General features: G+C 41.4%; 1 protein-coding gene across 1 annotated transcript; it reads left to right on the plus strand.

Moving 5' to 3' along the window:
• The first annotated feature begins 7,976 nt into the window (after nucleotides 1-7,976).
• SCOC (short coiled-coil protein) lies at nucleotides 7,977-20,430 on the plus strand. The gene is given in 5 exon segments (XM_051619437.1): nucleotides 7,977-7,997; nucleotides 7,999-8,077; nucleotides 17,284-17,355; nucleotides 17,454-17,537; nucleotides 18,081-20,430. Coding segments are annotated over 5 exon segments (399 nt in total). The 3' UTR covers nucleotides 18,224-20,430.
• Nucleotides 20,431-20,791: the final 361 nt, after the last annotated feature.

A 20,791-nucleotide genomic window follows, 5' to 3' on the forward strand; every position in this document is an offset into this window, starting at 1 on the left:
AGGAACAAAGTAAGTCCTCCACCATTTAAGTGTTGTGATTCAAGGAATAAGATGTAAAGATTTTTTCCTTAGTACATTCAGATGCTTCTCATTTGTGTTCAGCTTCTGCCAGGGTTCACAGGTATCATTCTTTTAAGCCTTCAATCCTTATCACAAGTCTTGCATTTCAAAAAGAAAAAATAATTAAAAAACACAGTGGAAAAAAACCCTCACATAATTTCAGATTTTTTTTTAAAAGGAAACACCAACTGTTTTAAGACTTAGGATAAAACTAAGATCTGAGCACAATTCTATTCAAGTCACTGGGAAATAGGCCGTTTTAGAGGGGCAAAAATGTGCCCAAAGATTCCTTCCTCCTCCAGAAACTGTTTTTTCATACATGAGGCCTCTCAACTGAGGCTTCTCTGCTATTGTATTATTACAAGCATTATTGATCATTAAGTCCATTAAAAACATTAGTCACTTTAAATAATTCATCTCTCCAGACTAGCTTCAGCCACGGATGCCATCAGCAATAACCTTCCAGAAAACTCGCACTAAGGAAAAGCCAGCACAATTGCAGCTTAAATAGACAATGTCCATGAATAAGCAAGACAAAAATGATTGAGCAAACATGTCACATGATCACATCCCACTGGGGATTTCTGTGAGAGCATATAATGATCTCAGAGTTCTAGAAACCAGGTATGTGACAACAGCAAACAGGCAGTCTGCAAATGGGGCATCTGTATGTGAGTTGTCAGTAATACTTGTTAAAATATAGGACTTTGAAAAAAAGATCTACACGTGCACAGACTATGTCCTTCTCATTGTCACCCTTTTAGTATGTGACACCGTGTTCTGCAGAGTGCTCCACTGGCAGCTCAGCAGGTGAAGTGCAGCAGCCTGGTCAGGTGCTTTGGTGAGTGTTTCAGGTACGTGACAGACCATGAGGAAGGCAGCAGCAGAGAAACTGACAAACATCAAATTTGCTTTAGCTAATAAATCAGGGTTTTGGAATTCTGCCTGGTACTCCAGACCCAGTCCTCTTCACTGGTTGCACATTACAGAGTTATGAACAAGCCTGTGAAAGAAAAAACTCTCGTGGTGCATGAAGTATGTCCGACCAGCCTACGCAGTTTGGCATGACCCTCTCTCAAAGCCTGCAGCTCCAGCAGGCATCCCAGTCAGAGTATTTGCAATGAAGCTGATCAAGCCCAAGGCAGGCAGAATTCAAGCCATGAAGAGATGAAATATTACTTTCCAGAAAAGGTTTAAAATGGCAAAATACTTTAGCATATCTCCCCTATTATTTTTTTTTTTGCCCCTGTTAAGTGCTAAAATTCAGAGAGAAGCTGTGAAAGAGCTGGTGGGCTGACACACTGTTGGACTGTGTACCAGTACCTGCCCTGCTGCTGCAGCCTGGGGTCATGAAAGCCAACTCACTCTCCTCCTGAAGCCAGCAGAAATTCTGAAGCCAGCACTGAAATCTGTGTTGCTAGAGCTAGACTGCTTAAGTACTCAAACTAGCTATCTCAGCACCTCTGCTGCTGTACAGGAAGCTTCTGAACTGAGATCCACACCTGTTTTTGCAATCCTCTTGCCAAATAAAATCTATTATTATTGTACACATTTAATTGCTGGTTAATCAAAAAACTCTGATTGGATTAAATCTCCCCCATCCATTTAATAATGACAATTTAATGAATACACATTTAAAATCTGAAGTATTTTGCATTTAAATGCACTGTGAAACAGAAGAAACACACAGGTTAGATGGTTACAGACCTAGACAGCTCTAGGAAGGACCAAGAAGGAAAAGTTCCCATGTTCTCACTGGTCACACTCACATTAGAAGGATGCTAGTGGTCAGATACATTAGAAAATGGTGTCAAAAACATAAAGAAACACATACCCTGGGACAGGGTATGCACTGCTGAGCTCTGCATCTTTCTATTACAAAAAGGTGGAGGAAATATTTATTATGACTATAGAGTGATAAAAGAAAAAACGGTATCTTGTCAGTTTCTGCACTGGTGCTCTCCAGTGAGCTCACCAATAAATTCCTAGTATTGTTAATGAACACAACGAAAAATTATTAGAGATGTAGAAATTACTTGAGCCAGCATTGTTCCTGAATTACTGCCATCTCTAGAATTACGGATCAATGGAGTGAAGCAGAGCAGGCTTTTATTCAAAAGGAAAAGCAGATTGATAATTCCAAAGTCCAGTGAAAAGCCCTGTTCTGCTACACATGCCGAGTCACCTAGAATTATGAGAAGATGTATCAGATGAAAGAGAAAGGAGCAGAAAATACAGTAAAATACCAGTAAAATACAGCTAGGCTCATCCATTGCCCAGCCACTGTCTGGTTTTAGAGGAATCATAACAGAATTAAACTTTAAGGAGTATTTGAAGTAGTCTTAAGCAGTAGATTTTCCTTTTTTTTTTTTTTTAATTTAGCGGACAAATGTTCTCCAAGTCTAGACAGACGCATGAGAGGAAATCTGAGAGTAGAATGGACAAGTGTGAAGAAAAGTGAGTCTATTTTAAGACATATATACCAGATGTTACGAACGAGTTACTCATTTTCAGACAGCAGATCCAAGTTCAAAAAATTACTCATGTAGAAAAGAACAACATGTATGCATTTATCAAAATTAAATGTAATAAGTGTGTGGACACGAATGCAAGTGGGCAGTTGTTGATGGTTTCCAAGTGGCCCATTTTGGATGCAGCTTCAGAAGCAGCATTTGCAAATAATGATGCTCATTTGCATTCCATGCCCTCAAAGTATATCTCAGAATTTGCAAGACCATCTCAGCTTCAGCATAGCTATTAAGTATCTTAAACTGGTAAGTAGTGAGTGAGGAAGAAGGCGGGGGGGGGGGGGGGGGGGGGGCAAGAATATACACCTAGGAGACTTACTGACAAGTATAAATATACCTCAGTTTACAGGTTAAATCTGCAAATGAAACACTTAATACACTTCTGTCACCATCTCAGTAAACTGTTGTTCTGCAAGTAGGTTACTGTCATGCAGTGCCAGTCAGACTAGCTTTTGAACACCCTGTGAATTTACTAGTATGACTGCTGCTTTATTAGCATGCACTAAAAACGTGCCACAGTTCCTTTCTGTCAAAGTCCATTAAAACAGAAATGCACTGGCAGCTGTCATTTCCTAACAAGGCACATTTTTTCAAAGTGCTGTGTTTTATATATGGCGTGAAACAGATACACTGGGTGCATTTTTATAATGTTTTGTGTAAGAAAAAATATTTTGAACACTTTGTTGTATGATAGAAAGTACTGGCAAATTTATACAAAGGTATATTACCCAATTGTACAGTCAGAGCTGGATTCTACTCTTTACTCAAAGCTCATTGTCCTATCTGAAAAAAATACAGATAAAAAAATAGTATTTTTAGGTCTGTTTTTAAACATGCTGACTAAAAGCAGAAGGATACAGTATCTCCTAAGAATGCAAAACACAGCTTTATCATTTCAGAATCCTTTAGTGGCTTGTTTAATATACTGCGTTGTTTACATCATATACATACACATTTGCAAAACTTGTCTTCAAATTGGATTCTTGATTAAATCACTGTATAACAAGAGCAGATGAATGCACTAAGCTTGTGCAGTGCAACCTGACTGAAGATCAGCCATTACACCTGTGTTCACCAAGGACCTCACCTACCCAGAGTTCTTTGACTCTGTTCCAGTACTCTCTGAAATCCATCAAAATCTTCTTTTACCAAAGTGTTTTTCTGACTTTAAAACAATTATTTTCTATTATTGATACTCAGAAAGTATTAGAGTAACAGGAGGCATCTCTATACAATTATACCTTGAGAACAAGGAGTCAGTCAGGTTTTGTCTAGTGGTGCAGACAGCAAAAATGTCTCTCAGCTGACTAACCTCCTATCCCAGACCCCTTTCTTCCCTCTTGCTTTTCCAAGTTAGAAAAATATTTCAAATAGAGCCACTGAAAAGTGTTTCCAAAAGGCACCACAGCTATAGATTCCCAGAGATAACAACTTAGCACTGTAACAGGAAAAAAGGGCAGCAGGTGAAAAGGGTTGTTGAAAGTTTTGATGTTGTAGCTCAGTTCATACGTGCAAGGCTGAACCCTACAACAAATGAGTGGCACTGAAGTCTGCCTCAGCCATGCTACAGGCACTGTTACACTGTTAGTGTCAATTGGAGTCACAGTACATAGAATCATAGAACCACAGAATGCTTCAGGTTGGAAGGGACCTTAAAGATCATCTAGTTCCAACCCCCCTGCATGGGCAGGGACACCTCCCACTAGAGCAGACTGCACAAAGCCTCATCCAACCTGGCCTTGAACACTTCCAGGGAGAGGGCATCCACAGCTTCTCTGGGCAACCTGTGCCAGTGACTCACCACTCTCACAGGATTGAATTTCTTCCTAATATCTAATCTAAATCTAACCCTCTTCCAGTCTAAAGCCATTACCCCTTGTCCTACCACTACACAACCTTATAAAAAGTTCCTCCTCAGCTTTCCTGTAGCCCCTTCAGGTACTAGAAAGCTGCTATAAGGTCTCCCTGGAGTCTACAGGTTGAACCACCTCAATACTCTTAGTTTGTCTTCACAGGAGAGGTGCTCCAGCCCTCTGATCATCTTTGTGGCCCTCCTCTGGACTCAATCCAAGAGCTCCATGTCCTGCCTGTGCTCAGAGCTCCAGAACTAGACGTAGTGCTCCAGGTGGGGTCTTATGAAATCGAAGTAGAGGGGGAGAATCATCTCTCTTGACATGTTGTGGTTTAGCTAAAGCATTCCACACATCTGTATTTAACTCCAAGCCAACTTCTTTTTCAGGTCACTATTACATAATTTTAATTAGGAAATAGTTATATGGTACTCACAGTAATAAAAACGTGAATCCACTACCAGGCAGGTTTAGCTAGGGTGTTTTAAATCTAAAGACCTAAACCTTCCTCTAATTGTCTCCTTGACACGAAGTTGCCTGATCATCTACAAAATCCTGCCCTTGGAGAATGATTTCAGTACCAAACCTGAAGACGTTATTGGGTATTTATTTCGCAGCCATCCTATCCAGGCAGTGATCTGCTAATGTGCTTGTTATCAGTACTCATCAAAACTGGGCTAGCACGTGGCTACATCAACTGATGCTCCTGCTATGAAGTCAAACAAAAGGCTCACAGAAGTGGCGGTAGGAGGGGCTGTATCCACACCTACCCTACCCTCAACCTTCCCTGACAGTTTAAAAGAACCAGCTCTTTTAAAAGGCAGCCAGACAGCTGCTAGGTGCTGCACAATCTCTGTTCAACTTAGTAATGAAACCTTTGGAAAGATGAACTTGTATTTTATAACCAAATTAACTTTTACATTGATGTCCATTACTCCAGTGAAAATAATTCACACATGGAAATAGCTAAACTCATTGTGCTCTGACAGTTAATTCCATTACACAGCTTTCTCTTAAGCAAGTCAGAGTTCCTCTGTCTGCTGCTGCTCCTTTCTATTCTTCCTTATAAAACAAACATGATGATAGCAAGAAATGGGTACTCCTACTTTACATTTACATGGCATCTCTTATCCAAAGGCCTTATTTTACTAATAAAATACCAGGCCATCACCAAAGAAAAAATTTCTCACCACAGCACTTAGAAAAACAAGCAAGCTACAGATGCCTTTAAAACAAACTTAACTAATTCCTAGCTCCTCTTGAAAAGCAAAGGCCTTCTATAAAACAGTGCAGCTCCAGAGTCCCACATTGGTCTGTGTTCATACACACATGCATGCAACTAGATACAAGCACCCAAACACATGTATCCACACTTTTCCTCTCTCCTTCTTCACAGATAGAGGCAATGACTGAGGAAACAAAGCAGGCAATCTGCCTTTCTTTCAAAGGGGGCTTTAATGATCTCTTAAACACTTGCAGAGCAGCCTTATTTCTGAGCCTGAACTCTGTAGGGTAGGAAGACTCCTTAGCTACCCTGCTCTTCAGTGCCACATGAAATGAAATGCACTTGGTATGACGGCAAGAGCCTGAGTCCAGAAGTTGTATCACAAATGAGGCAGCCAAACACTTCTCTGAATTATACTCTCCTTCACCTGAAGGAGACCTTCTCACTGGCTGTTATTAAAATACAGCTTTTACTCTGCATCACTTTTACTAATGGATTTGATCTAGACATGAATAATAACTGCACAACATCCATATTCACTAGGCTACTGTGAGAGTCTGTCTAAAATCAGTAATAATTTACATGGAAATTGTATCTACTAGAGGGAGCCCATATGGCCAATAGAACAATATTGACACAGGCAAGAAATTTAATTAAACCTTTTATATAAGGGCTACACAGTTCAGACAAGATGCAGCCCTTAGTTTCCCAGGTGTTTGACTTCACAAAATTTAGAGGTAACAGATTTTATAATTGCACATGTTTTTAGTATCTGTCCTTCCAAATTGAGTTGTTGAAATGCTTCTAACTGTACATAACATGTCTGAGAACAATAAAAGAAATAATAAAGGCAAAAGATCTAAATGTTTTCTAGGTTTATTACTGTCATAATGAGAGCTTTGAACCATGCTGTTGCATCACTGAAAGACGAAAAGAAAAAAAAAATGACCAACTTGATGCAGACCCTCCTTGTGGTACTTAAGGATTTGAAATGAAACCAGTAGGTCTCTTTACACAGATTACTCAAGACCAGTAAGGTAAATTTTGTACTGGTTCCGATTAATGTGAAAGCAAAAAAAAAGAGTACATAACTCAACACAATTCTGAAAATACAAGGTGTGCTTGGTTTTCAGGAACCTCTGGTGTCAGTTTCTTCACTGACACCAACAGAAAAGCTTAAGTAAATCTAGACGGTTAAAAGATCAGAAGAAAAAATTGAATAGCAGCATCACACATAATTTCTGTAAGCTGCACCAATTTTGATGCCTAGGGTCTTAGGTGCTTTGTCCTGCAAAGTTACATGAATTTCTCTTTGTACATAGAAGCTGTCTTGGTAACCCAAATCATGATTGTATCTAAAAATGTGAAAGGCAAACTGTAAATTCTGAGAACTTTCTCAATTTGTAGTTGGACAGTGCTTCACAAAACTAAGATTCAACTTTTAGTGAGACTTCAGAGAGGTTCCTAATTACAATTAATCAGGACCCAGGCCATTTATACTTGTAAATTAATTGCCACATTCTATTCAAGCAGCACAAAAGAAAGCTATTTTATAGAATCATAGAATGGTTTGTTAGAAGGGACCTTAACAGTCATCTAATCCAACCTGCCTGCAGTGAGCAGTGACAAAGTGGTAAGGAGTTTGAAGTGAATTTCTAGTTTATATGTTCAAACTATGTCCAGTTTTCTCTAAGAAGCAAAACAAGACGACTAAATTGGGGTTTCCTTTGAACTCATTTTCTCTTCCTTCCTCCTGTCTACTACCACAGAATGCCACATGCCCACTCATACAACTTCACTTGTTCACATTACCCAATTAGTTTGATGCAACTGTTCATGTAAGTAAATTTAGTCACATTTGTGAGTATTTGAAGATTATATTTTTATAATTATTGTATTTGCTGCTCCCAAATCTGTCCACTGCATTTTCTTGGACTGTAAGTAACATGTTTTGAACATTTGAATTTACTTTCCCTCTTTCCTCTATTAAAAAAACCTCCAACAAAAAACCATACACAGCCCTAGAGGAAATAAAAAACAACAAAAAAGAATCAATTAGGCTGAATACATAGTTCTTTCACAGAAAGAGTCTGCAGTAACAGTGTTCGCTCAGCACGCATCTGACAAAGCACTTGAAACTTTCTCACTTCACGAGTTCCGGAAAAGAGCTCAAGGTTCACATGAGATACCACACAGACCAAGACGTGCGTAGTTACCAACAGTATCCAATAACACCTGTGAGTTGGACTCATTAAAGATTTAACCAGAGAAGTCACGTGCATACTGAAAAATGGCTGACAACAGCCATGCTTAATGCACGTCTCAAAAACTTTGAAAAAAGGGAACCAAAATGGAGTTACCTTTGGACGAGGAGGATGGCACTTTCACCAGCATTTCTTTGGCAGATGATTCAGGTAAGAAACTACAGTCATATACCGATACAATACAAATTCTGTGGGCTGAATAACAGCACTGGGTGACCACACAAATCTGTAGATCCTGGTTACCAGGAACACATTTTTAGCAAATGCCCTTGAGTAAACTTTTCTAGTTGTGTAATTGAATAAACCTCATGATTAGTTATGAATTGAGATTTTGGGGGTATGGAGGCTACCACAGTTTTCAGATAATAGCATGTGGCAATATACATTTGTCTTCCGAGCACATATAGCCTTCTGCTGTTTAGAAAGGAAAAGTTACAGAATTGTTAACTCAGTAGCTATAACTGTCAAAGAAAACAGACATAATGCTGCCCTTTCCTCCTGAAGATGGAACAATAATCTCTTTGACACACTCTAGTGAGAGCTCACAAGAACTGATGCAAATTAATTGGTAATGAAAACAATCTGATCCATTTAAATCTCCATTATTAAGCATTTAATTGTTTTAAAAGAAACTAAAAAAGCAAAAACTGCCTTCCCCTTTCCCCTACCTACATCCACCCCTTCAAGATTATGGAATAAAAAGTATTTGGAATGGGAAGTAGGACAGTTCTACCTACTGGAAAAGTGAAGTGAGTTAATGTGAACTAATAATAACGTGTGGCCAGAGATTCAACTTGATCATGCCAGCATGGCTGCCATAAAGCTGTGCTAATTTACACTAGTTAGGAATCTGGATTGCTTGTTAATGAAAAATACAAGACCTGTTTTCTTTGGGGCTTTTATAATTTTTTTTGCTTCATGTTTTAGTTTAAGAATGTTATTGTACATGCTATCTTTACCTCCTATATATATATAAAAAAATATGGAGTTGATCTTCTTTTTAGAACATGGTTTTCTAGCAATTTCATATTAGTGTGATGGCATAAACTGGGTGATTGAATGCACTTTCTTTATACAGCATACAGCCCAAGACATCCAAATGTGTGTGGTTGACCCAAACTATTTACAATAAGATAAACTGACCAGACCTTGGTCCAAGTTATACAGTAATGGAGGCTTCTCCTGACAGTGAATCTCGCTCTTTCCCTGCAGCAAGGTCTAGGACAGTACAGAAAGGTATCCTGACACTGTTTCATGACTTGCTGCACAGCTGATAACATGGCAAGAACAGAGAAGAGGCAGCAGGCAACAGTGAGATTGTCTGGCCTTTGCAAAGCAGTAGCGGAGTTAGGGATGATCCACAATATTGGATGGGTGTTTTTGGCCTATTGCTTGCTTAGTCTTAGGAAAGATGTCAAGTTTCTTTCTTTAGAAGGCAAACACCCACTAGCCTCCTCTACTACTCTAACCTCAGCACCCTTGCAGCTCAGACAACATTAATACACATAAGAAAACAGAGGCACAAAGGTAAAAACTGCCTCATTCAAGCACCCACTGATTCTTGATATCAAATATACTCACCAATGCTAAACCCTGACAGATGTCACTGATATAAAAGTAGCTGCTCAGCAACAGTGCAAATAAAATTCTACTGCACCTCAGAAACTGAGCACTTCAAATATACCAGAGTCCTGACTGCACTGACACGCCCAAGGTCAGAGAAAGCTCATACTCACAACACAAAGAGAACCTTAAAAAAGGCTTCTTTATGCAAGATCTGCTACCAATATCCAAGCTTTTCCCCCAGCAGTGAAGAGGTGGGGACAGTCACTCAAAGGCAGAGAGAATTCAGAGTAACTGAAAATAAGTGACATTTTCAGGCAAGCTTTTAGCTTGCAGGCATGGAGGGAGAATACAGTAAGATTCATGGTGCACATGATAACCCTGTTCCATTTCTTCTGCCAGAGGGCAACACCTGGAGGCTAGAGAGCAAGACAGAAAATTCCTAACTTAAAAATTGGAAGAGACTATCATATACTTTGTGGGAAACAGTATTCCTTATCTCTCCCAGTTTAAATAAAGCCTAATTATGGTAACTCTGCAGCACAGAAGCTAACAAACAGAATGGGTCTTACAGCTGTAAGGCTAGAGAAGAACATGAATTCCAGAAGAGCAGGGAGGATAAAACCAAAAGTTTTATATAGTGAGCGAGAAAAAGATTATTTAGGATGGACAACTTAGCAAGTTCAAGCAAGGAATATGGAAACTAGACTTGCAATTTGTAGATCATAAGTGGACTTTGCCTGAGGATGACCTGGTGTATTAGGAGCAAGTGTTCTATGATTAAATTTTAAGTAGGATCACAAAGATGCACTGGTTTTAATGAACTCCAGTACGTCTGTAATTGCATAAGGCTTTCTCTTCATTTATTCAAGTGTACTGTAAAAAATACTAAACAGACAAGTAGAACCACATTCTATGTATGTACAATCTGAAGCATAATCAGAATATAGTCTTCGTATCAAAGTTTCTGTAGTACAGTGAAAAGTTGTGGCAAACAACAGGGATGTTACTGGGCCTGATTAACTGCCTGCAATGCATGAATATTTAATAGCTACTGCTCTTTCAAAACAGCAGCTTTTCTCCATTTCTTAAGTACACAGGTATTAAATCACTTTCATATAAATGAAGATGAACACAATATGGTAGCAAGATAGAAACTTCTCGATAAGTATTTTAATAGCAATATCAAAAGTGCATGAAATCAAGGAAAACATTAACAGCTTTTGTGAAAATATTTTCACCTTTAAATACTTTTTCATTTAGAAACTCAAAGCCCTGGATAAAGTTCCCTAAAAAAATGACCTACACAAACATGAGCACAGAGGAAATTAAACAAAATATAAAACAAAACAGTGAGATGATAACCAAAAGCTCTAAATATTCTCTTACTGTTCTTAAGATAGATGCTAAGTAAGTCAAGGCTCTCTTTCTTCACTGGAAAAAAACTAGAAATTCTTTTACTAATTTTTTGAAATGCACTTCACAGAGAGACAACATTAAGGATTACATTACTCATGTAAAGTCCTCCTTGTAAAAAGCAGATACAATCCCCTAAATATTTAGGCCTAACTTACAGAAAGGAAAAGCAGTTTTTCATCTCATTAAGTTACCAGTTATGGAACCTTGCTGAATGCCCTTCCACAAAAATTGATGGCAAATCTACAGCTGATGATTACAAGGAGGAGCAAACGGTTAGCAGGTCAACATTATGTCATACATGTTGGCACTCACAGCCTAAAGCTGCAAAGAGTTGCTCAGCCTATTTAAAAATGCATTTTTATGGAGTCAGAAATGAGAACATTTGCACTCACGCACAATCCTGCAAAAGACAGGATGCACTTATGTTAGAAGGCAGGCCTCTTTAGGGTTAAAGAGAAAACGTGATTTTCTAAGGCTTACTTTCTGTAGACTTTCAAAGGAGATGGGATTTTTTCCCCCAGCTCTGCTTACAGGTTACATCATACAATTCTGTTCCATTCCCATTCGTGACCCACAGCACTACCAAAACACAGTAAGTTAAGGCATGGACAATAGGTAGACCAATATAAGTCAAAACAGCTGCTCTTTAACTATAATTTGATTTGGTTAGAAAATGTGGAAACCAAGTACTACTCAAATTCTACATTTGTCAGAAGTCTGTACTTGCAAACTTGCACCAGGACATGCATAAGGCTACAAAAGCCTTTTGAGGTTATTTGGAAAGAGTAACAAAAATTGCAAAGAATTCTGGTGTAAACCAACATCACTTGAAAAAAACAGCTTCTCAGAGTCTGTAATTTTTGCAGAGAAAGCAAATGATGAAGATGTGATGTAAAGGGTCCCGCGAGTTAGTACTGCAAGGAAAAAGAATTAAGCCATCTGCATTCCTTTTCACCATTTCTTTTGTGGGAGTAATTAGTTACAGGAGAAAACAGTCCAGTTCAAACAGCAAGCTCATCTCAGAAATATGTACAATACCTTCTTTCTGTTAATGACAAGGAGAATACATTTCTATTCTAGTGGTGAACAGTGAAGCCTCTGTCATCAGCCAGCTTACACAGGCGCCTCTACTGCCTGTAACGTTGCCAAAAAGGAAGTGAAAAGCATGTTGGTTTGCACTGTGTACCATGGAAAAAACAAGATGTACACCAGAGTTTTAGAAATAAAACATCTGAAAGTGCTTGTCATTAACAGCAATGACAGTATCTCAGTCCAGAGCAGTAACATTCTCTCCTGTAGTTTTGTAACAGCACTCATAAATGCACTCAGGTTAACTATTAATGATGTCTTATAGCCTAGGGAGATAGTTGCTATTTTAAGCAAAAAATGCTTTTTCAGTGAAACTGAATAAATTCATTCCTTTTGCCAGAAACATCAGCTAGTTTTAAGAAAGCTTAATTGGAACTTAACATACAAGTACAGATAATTGCATTTGCAACTTGCAACTTGTTATTCCTATAAATTTAATAGAGATGACAATATTATGAATGCCCCTCTGCTTTAACCAAACACCTTAGAAAATATAAAATTAATTAGTAAGTAAGAAAGGGATTAGCACCTGTTCTTAGTTACATTCTAGTCAGTTTTGACTTCAGGAGTTCTGACTCTTCAGTCAGAAAATCCACTTAGCTGTAGTGAGTGATCTGATGTGTAGTGCAAAAACAGTCTAATAAACCAAACTGTGGGACATTACTTACGGCAGCATCCACGTATTGACAGTAATAAAGGGTATCCTCTTATTTTTTCTTTTAAACTGCAGAGTGACTATTAGTATGTTGTTATGCTGCTCTACAGGAGAAAACAACTAATTTCCAGCATTTGTGAATATTATTTAATTTCCTTGATAAGGTATATATTCTCTCAAGTAGAGAGCAGTAAGTTTGTAAACAAAAGTGAAAAAAAGCTCTGTGAACATTGGTTGTGCCCCATCTCTCAGTCTTGCATTGCATATTCCGAAGACTCATAGTAAACAGTCACATAGTGAAGCTAACTTATTTCCTCACACTTGCATGTAATTAGTATTTACCCCATTAATTTTGCCACTCCCAGTGAGTAGGAAAACCACAGAGAAGCAAACTCTGCCAGATCCCTGTCAAAGAGAAGCCAGTGTGTAGAAGGATTGTTTCAGGTTCTCCCAAGAGCAGTCCCCAGACAACACTTGCCCTCCTAATAACTTAAAGAACAAAGAAATTACACTTTCTAACATAAGAGTTAAGAAAATACCGCGGGCTGATAAAAGCAAGAATTGTTATACAAGGGCTTGAATTGGCTGCTTCCATCCAAAGGGGACACGAAGCATTCCCCTAAAATGCAAGGTACTATTTGGTAACTCTACACACATGCACAGGAACGCCTTTTCCAGGACACATTCTGCATTATAAAAGGAATCTTACTATTTTGGATATATCCTAAATCCCTAAAGCTTCACGTTTAAAGTGCTCAACAAATATAATAGATAATATATTACCCAATGTGAGGCAGGTAAGGTAATAAAAGCCGACAGGTTTATGATATGCTAAGTAAGATTCTGTTGTTTTGGTTGATTTCTCACAGAAAATACTTTGGGATGTGGGCTTATTTTCTGTGTTTTGGGTTTGGGTGTTTGTTTAAATCTGGTAATGCATCAAATATTTAGAATCCTGGGGTTGACTTTAGGCTGGAAAATAGAGGGAAGGTTAGGAAGGCAAACCTTTTTAAGGGAAAGCAAAATGAGCTAAGTATTCTGTGGAATTTGCATCCAGCAGCATCAATCCAACAGTCTTGGTCTGTGGACTGTGCAGACTGGGTCTGTGCACTGCTGTTGCACAGCACTTAGGTTTCCCTTGGAAAACAGAGGATGAAGGACGGGGGGGGGAGGGGGGGGGGGGGGGGGCGCGGGGGTGGAGGGGAAAGAGTAAAAAAAAAAAAAGTAACATGCATGGACCTTGCCAGGATGAGGAGTTGGGACATAGCCAGGTCACAAAGGTACAACAGTTTCTAAATGCTGGGGCCCAGGAGCATGGCCAGCTGCACAATCTCAGATACTGGGGTTAAAGGGTTCATCTTAAGCACTTGGAGTAGGAAGATGCATTGTGTGAGATCCAGTATGTCTGAGTATACTGCAGTACAAACCTAAGGAACCATCTGTGCAACTGTTTAACACTAACCTAGTAACACACAACACTGTGCAAACTAAAGACACCATCTGCTCGCTGCTGACAGCCCCTCTGCAATGTCAACAGTGGAGGCTCAGATAAAGACAGTTCTCTCTAAAGGAAAACCAAAACCCCTCTCACACGGGTTAGCTTCTGAAAGGGAGCTTCAGCCTGGTGCTCAAACACCAGTTAAGACTCAAACAAAAATACTACCCTCAGAAACCACAACCGTGCAAAGTAGAATGAACCCTCAGCAGTGTATGTATCATAAAGGAAACTATAGGTAAACCAGCAACTCTTGGAATTACTAGTCTGTTTTGGCTATGACCTCATAGGATCCAATGTCTCATTTCCATTCTGTCCCATAATTTAATGTAAAGGATTTTCCCACTTTGCTCATTTTGGGATAGTTTAGACAATGAATTGCAAATGTAATGCAGCAAGCAAAGTGGAATTGCTGCAGCAGAGAGGTCCATTTCCCCAAAATTAGCCTGCATTTTTTTTCCCCATTGCAGTGTAAGACAAAGCAAGCTTTTCACCAGGCACACAGGCTTCCCATCCATCTGTATCCACCCGCAGACTCTGGCCAGTTAATCAAAGTGCTGGAGACTGCCTTGCTGGAAAGAATTGCAGGAACCTGTTGATTGCCAGGCTTGCCACATCACCAGTGCAGCAAGCAAGACCGCAACTGGGTGAGAAGCACCTGCCATTTTAAAAAACAGCAATCAAAGAGAGTAACTAACAAGCTCCTAAAGCCCAGCCACCCTCCAAGAAGACTGCTTGCAGGGCTTGAGGGATATTAACTGGTTTAAAAGTGCCTTTCATAGATAAGGTGATATATATACTTTTAAGTAAGCTAGCTAATGGAACTGAAAACACCAGACTCATTTTCCAGTACTAACAAACTGCAGGACTCAAAACTTGAACAGCATTCAGTGCAATCTGAATGTATCCGACTGTGAGGTTAAAAAAAGTTATTTAATTAACACAATGTTAATAATATTGTGGAGGCATCCCAAAGATGTAAGATGTTAAAAAGACATACTTTCTGAAGTGTGCTAAAGAATACAGTAGAGGGCAGATTTCCCAAATGTTCCTGTTACCTTCCTGAGTATCTACACAGCGTCACATTATTTCTTTATAACTGGATATATTCCTGCAACATACGGCTACTGTATGGGTATATTCCACTGCAACATATGGTTCAAGCTACATAGCACCTGAAAAGATACCACAGGGCACAACACGGCGCAGTCACTTCAGTGAGGCGACTGAGCTCAGGTCTTGCACGTTGTCCTCCCTGTGGCTCGAAGGGAGCAGCACCCTGTGCAGCGTGTTCTGCAAGGGCTACTCCCGCTAGCAAACCGGGGAGAGAACACAAGACACAGGAATGCTGGGTTGGAGCTACTAGACGAGAGCAACTGCACCAAGGCACCTAGGTTTCCGTGTGAGGTGATCTCTAACACTACCAGAGCCAGGAGCAAGGAGCCAAGTCTGGATACTGCTGCGTCTCCCAGGCTGGAAGCGGTTCGGCCGCAGCTCACACGGTGCTGAAGCGGAGCAGGCGAACCCGGCGGGCTCTGGCAGGGAGGCTCCTCTCCCTCAGCTCCGCCTCAGGGTGGGCTGCAACCACCTCGGGTGGGCAGCAGCCGCCTCAGGGTGGGCAGCAGCCGCCTCAGGGTGGGCTGCAGCCGCCGGCGCCCCCGGTGCTCTCCAGCGTTCCTCAGGCTTTGCCAACCTACCTACACCTGCAGGGGTCACACACCTGTCTCAGCTGCTCCTGAACACAACGCAGCTCGGCCAGCCCCCGGGCAAGGGCCACGGCTCCCAACACCTGCTCTAGAATGTGCGCGCAAAACGAACTTATCAGAAAAAAAAAACCCACGCTGGTATTAATTTAACGTCGTACTCGTTAGTCACCGCCGTTATTTTACCTGCACTTCAGGGGGGCTTAACGCGAACGGGCCGCGTGCGGTTAAAAACACCCGTGAGGAGGGTGGAGCCGTGACAAGCTCCGCAGGGGGGCGAGAGGGGCCCCGCAGCCCCGGGGGGTGCCGGCCCGGGGGTTGCTGCGGCGGGGGGTGCAGCCCGGGGGGTGCAGCCCCGGGTGGTGCAGCCCCGGGGGTTGTTGCAGCTCGGGGTGCACCCCGGGGGGTGCCGGCCCGGGGGGTGCCGGCCCGGGGGGTGCCGGCCCGGGGGGTGCCGGCCCGGGGGGTGCCGGCCCGGGGGGTGCCGGCCCGGGCTCCCCAGCCCCGCCCGCCGGTCCCTCCCCCCGCCCCTCGGGAGCCGCGGCCCCGCCCGGCCCGTGCGCGCGCAGGCCGGCAGGCTGCGCAGGCGCGGAGGGGCGCGGAGCGGGGCCGGGCCGGGCGCGGGGCGCTGCCCGCAGCGAGGCGGCGGCAGGTGAGGCGGCGGCAGGTGAGGCGGCGGCAGGTGAGGCGGCGGGGCCGGGGCGCCCCGCGGGAGGATGCTCCGGGGTGAGGGGCGGGCTGCGCGGGCAGGGCCGCGGAGCTGCGGGAGGGTCCTGCGCGGGAGCGCTCGGCGGTGCTGCCGCTCCCCGCGGCCGCGGGTCTGGCGCCCGGGCTCTGTCGTTATCTGCTCCTTTAGCAAAGGGCGAGGGGTGCGCGGTGGGGGGCCCGAGGGAGCCCCGCACGGCCCCGCAGGCCCGGTGTCGGTGGCAGGAGCGCCCGTGGTCACGGCGGAGCGGGTGGGCTGTGCTAAGAAGGCGGCAGCTGCATCCCTGAAATACGGGGTTATTTTATGCATCAGAGTAATGTACACGGGGCGGTCCTATAAACTGGAGATTTAGGTTAGATATGAGGAAGAAATTCTTCGCTGTAAGGGTGGTGAGGAACTGGAATGGGCTGCCCAGGGAGGTTGTTGATGCCCCATCCCTGAAGGTGTTTTTAAGGCCAGGCTGGACGAGGTTTTGTGCAACCTGGTCTAGTGGTGGGTTCCCTGCTCATGGCACGGGGGTTGGAACTTGATGGTCTTTAAGGTCCCTTCCAACCTTAGTGATTCTACTCAAAGAATCATGTTCACCTACCGCATAAGGCTCTAGGAAAAATAACTGCTGAAGCGCTGCCTTTCCAACACCCATTAGCACAGCGCACCTGAAGTCCAAGTATAAAGAGAGTTACATCAATGGTTGCCTCAGTGTTCTCTCTTTTTCTTTTTAAGCAGAGCGTGTCTCAGGAATACTCTCTTCAAAAGCAGAAGGAGACCCTTCTACCATGATGAATGCTGACATGGATGGTATAGGCTCTTAATGTTCTTGTTATTAGTTATTTTTTCTACTTAATATAATTTCCCCGTTACAGAGGTTGCATTAAAGCTCGTATCATTTATTGCAGCTGTTGAGGCTGAGAATCAGGTGGAATTAGAAGAGAAAACACGGCTTATTAATCAAGTTTTGGAACTGCAGCACACACTCGAAGGTTAGCAGTTTGACACATCAGATTTTTTACAAGCACACAGTCATAAGCAAAAGAAGAGAGCCTTTCTGTTCTGCCCTACCTTAGTCAGTGTCCAGGAAGTATGTCACTTACGCAGTTGAAGCAAGGTCTCAGAATTACCTTTTTTCCCCTCTATGCAACGTAAAGTTTGCTCAACTCTTCTAATACACATCAAGCAGAAGGGGAGACAGTTAACTTTCCCAGGCTTATTTGCTGACATACATCTTTGAGTCTGCTCATCACTGAACTTTTGTTTACAAGTAGTTTAGTTTGCAATAGCTTAATTAAAAAATTGAATAAAAATACAGACTAACAATAAGTTTGTCAAAATACTGTACTACAAAATAATACTGGAAAAATGGGCTTTGGATGAAACTTGAGAGTAGCACAGTGTTTTATAAGACAATACCTTATGACAGTGTTTCCCCCATTAAAGGTGTGAATAGTTTGATGTAGGCACATAGAACATACTCATTATTGTATGCAATAGTGTCTAATATTTTTCTTATAATATCACCTTCACAGATCTCTCAGCACGAGTAGATGCTGTTAAGGAAGAAAACTTGAAACTGAAATCAGAAAACCAAGTTCTTGGACAGTATATAGAAAATCTGATGTCAGCGTCTAGTGTTTTCCAAACAACTGACACAAAAAGCAAAAGGAAGTAAGGGTTGACTCACAGATGATGTCCTTGCATTGCTGCTGTCTTTTTTTGTTTTAATTGGCATAGGCTACATGAGCTAAAATACCTTAGTTTGTGGCTTTACTGGATACCTGAAGATTATAAACTTAGGTGATAAACAGAATTAAGAACATTACCATGAAGAGGAGACATAAGTTTGTGTATTGTTAAGATTAAGCAATGTGCAAATGTAGTGTAGAAACTTACTAAACTTTCCTATTTGTTTTAAAAATGAGCACATCTTGTTAAAAATTCAGTTTTTCAGGTTAAACAGAAGTCTGTTGGTTTTGTTTGAGGTTTTAGGGTAGTGTTCTTGACTAGCGAAATAATACAGCTATAATATTGTATGGAAAGTTACTTGATAAAAATATTCAAAGTCTAATTGCATTACCTTTTTCACCTTAAATATATTTAGATTATTGTATAGTACTGTCCATAACTCTGCAAAGCACGTTTAATCAAAAACTTATAAACCAGTAAAGAATTTCTGTGAAGTAGTAACAGTATGATATTATTTGCAGAACTTGTGTACAGAAAAACACTTAAGATTTTTTGGGAAGAGGGAAGGTAAGGGAAGAGGAGCAATTATAAGCAACTTAAATCAGGGAAATACCAAACTGAGGCAGTATCAGTGTTTGCAAGTTATACACTTCAAACTCTTTTCCTGTTTCCTCAAAGAATTGAGCACAGCATCATGATCTATGATCTCCCTGAAGTTTTTCAGTTGTGCAATGAAGAATTAAATACAAACCGGAGTAATAAGCTTTACAGAAAAGGGTGAGCAATGTTCCTCATGCTCGTTTTGAACACTCTGCAGTGAGGAACTGAGAACGAGTCTTTGTCTTGCCACCTTTTACTTTTCTTCTGAAGTGCCAAACTTGTCTTTGCTTCAGGCTTTAGAGTAATTGTTTTCCTGCCCCAGAGCCTGAGCTTGTGCAGTACCTCCTTAAGGCACTGCATGGAAGCATCTGAGGCAGAAGACTGCAGTGGAAAAAAGGTGGCTTTTGCCTCTCAAATCTGTGCTGCTCTGAGCAGTGCCTAGTGTCAAGGTGCCCTGTTTTTTTACTGGTTTGGCTGTCAGCAGGTTTTCTAAAGGTGCTCGACCTAGAATATGCATCTGAGCACTTCCATAGAGGCAGCATGTCTAGCACGATAAGTATTAAGGGTGAGCAGAAGCCAAAATACAAACAACAGTCTAAGTTTTAGCAGTACTCAGTTGCATGCTTCATCTTGCCATATGGCAGCATTGCAGACTTATTTATGGATGTTACTGAAGCCTGTCTGTTCAGTAATGAAGCCACTGTACTTTACCTTTTAACAAAAGGAAACCACTAGTTCAAGGATCTCTTTCAACCTTGCTGTGATGGATTCTATCAAATAAAGCTGCAGGAACTGAATGAGAGGATATAACAGTAGAATAAATCCCTCTCAAACCCCAAGTTTTTTGGCAGCTAAGCACTGCTGTGTCCCAAGTGTAAGCTGACATTGTGAGGTTCCCTCTCCTAAAAGAGAGATCTCCAGTTTTTCCCCATCTAAGATGACCGTACAGTGCTCACTGGAGTGTGAGAAAGTAAAATGATTGCAAACAAAGCACCAAGAGTTCAGTCTCAAGGGCTTTTTACAGGTCTGAGTCAAAAAACCTGATGATTAAAGAAGTTTTACCTATCACGCCACAAATGGCTGAAACCGTTTGTGTCATGGGGTCCTGTAGGCATTAAAAATTATCTTTTGTCTTCTATGGACTACTCTCTCACTGTATTGCCTACTGTAACTCTAAATTCACCCAGGAATTGCTAAGCAGGTAGAGCAGATCATATGGTTAGTCCAAGGTTTGAGCATTAACACCCAACAATCACACCAAACACTTGACTTGCAAAGATTACATTCATTGCATTACAGCCATCCTACTTGAACTCCATGTCACTGCCCATCTCCATCCGCATGGCAGAAGAGCAGGCAGTAACAGAGCATGTGCTTGTTAGACTTAATTTCCCTGAGATCGAGTAAGCTTCAAATCATGGTTTTGTATTGCAAGATTGGATAGTGATATTTTATTCACTGGTCTGTATATAGTAGTCATTTCATCTATATACCATTTTACATCCCACTACTGTGGCCTTCATTTAACTTATGAACATTTTAAAGATGTTGTATTTCTGACTTGACACTAAATAAAAACTTCATTTGTCTCAATTAGTTTGGTGTAACATTTGTAAATCCTGTACTGCGGCATGTGGGAGAACTTTCAGCCAAGTTAGAATAAATGAGATTTTTATCTTTAGATACACAGGTAATAAGCTCCACGTTAGACAGAAGCCAGAATTATTACTTCATCATTAAGGTGGAAAACATCCAAGGAGTAGCTTTAGCTGTAATTAAGAAGGCCTCAGTCCTACTTAGCCTTCCCTGAATATAGGAAGTTCTCAGTCTGGGATTTGGCATCTTCAGTAGGAGCACTTTTACTAAGATACTATGTAACCAGTGGGAGTTTGGGCTCCTGCAGTCTGATGCTCATGGATTTCCAAAGATGGCTGACAGTTTTAATAGCAAGGCA

The sequence above is a fragment of the Apus apus genome, chromosome 4, assembly GCF_020740795.1.
Source record: "Apus apus isolate bApuApu2 chromosome 4, bApuApu2.pri.cur, whole genome shotgun sequence".
NCBI lineage: Eukaryota > Metazoa > Chordata > Aves > Apodiformes > Apodidae > Apus > Apus apus.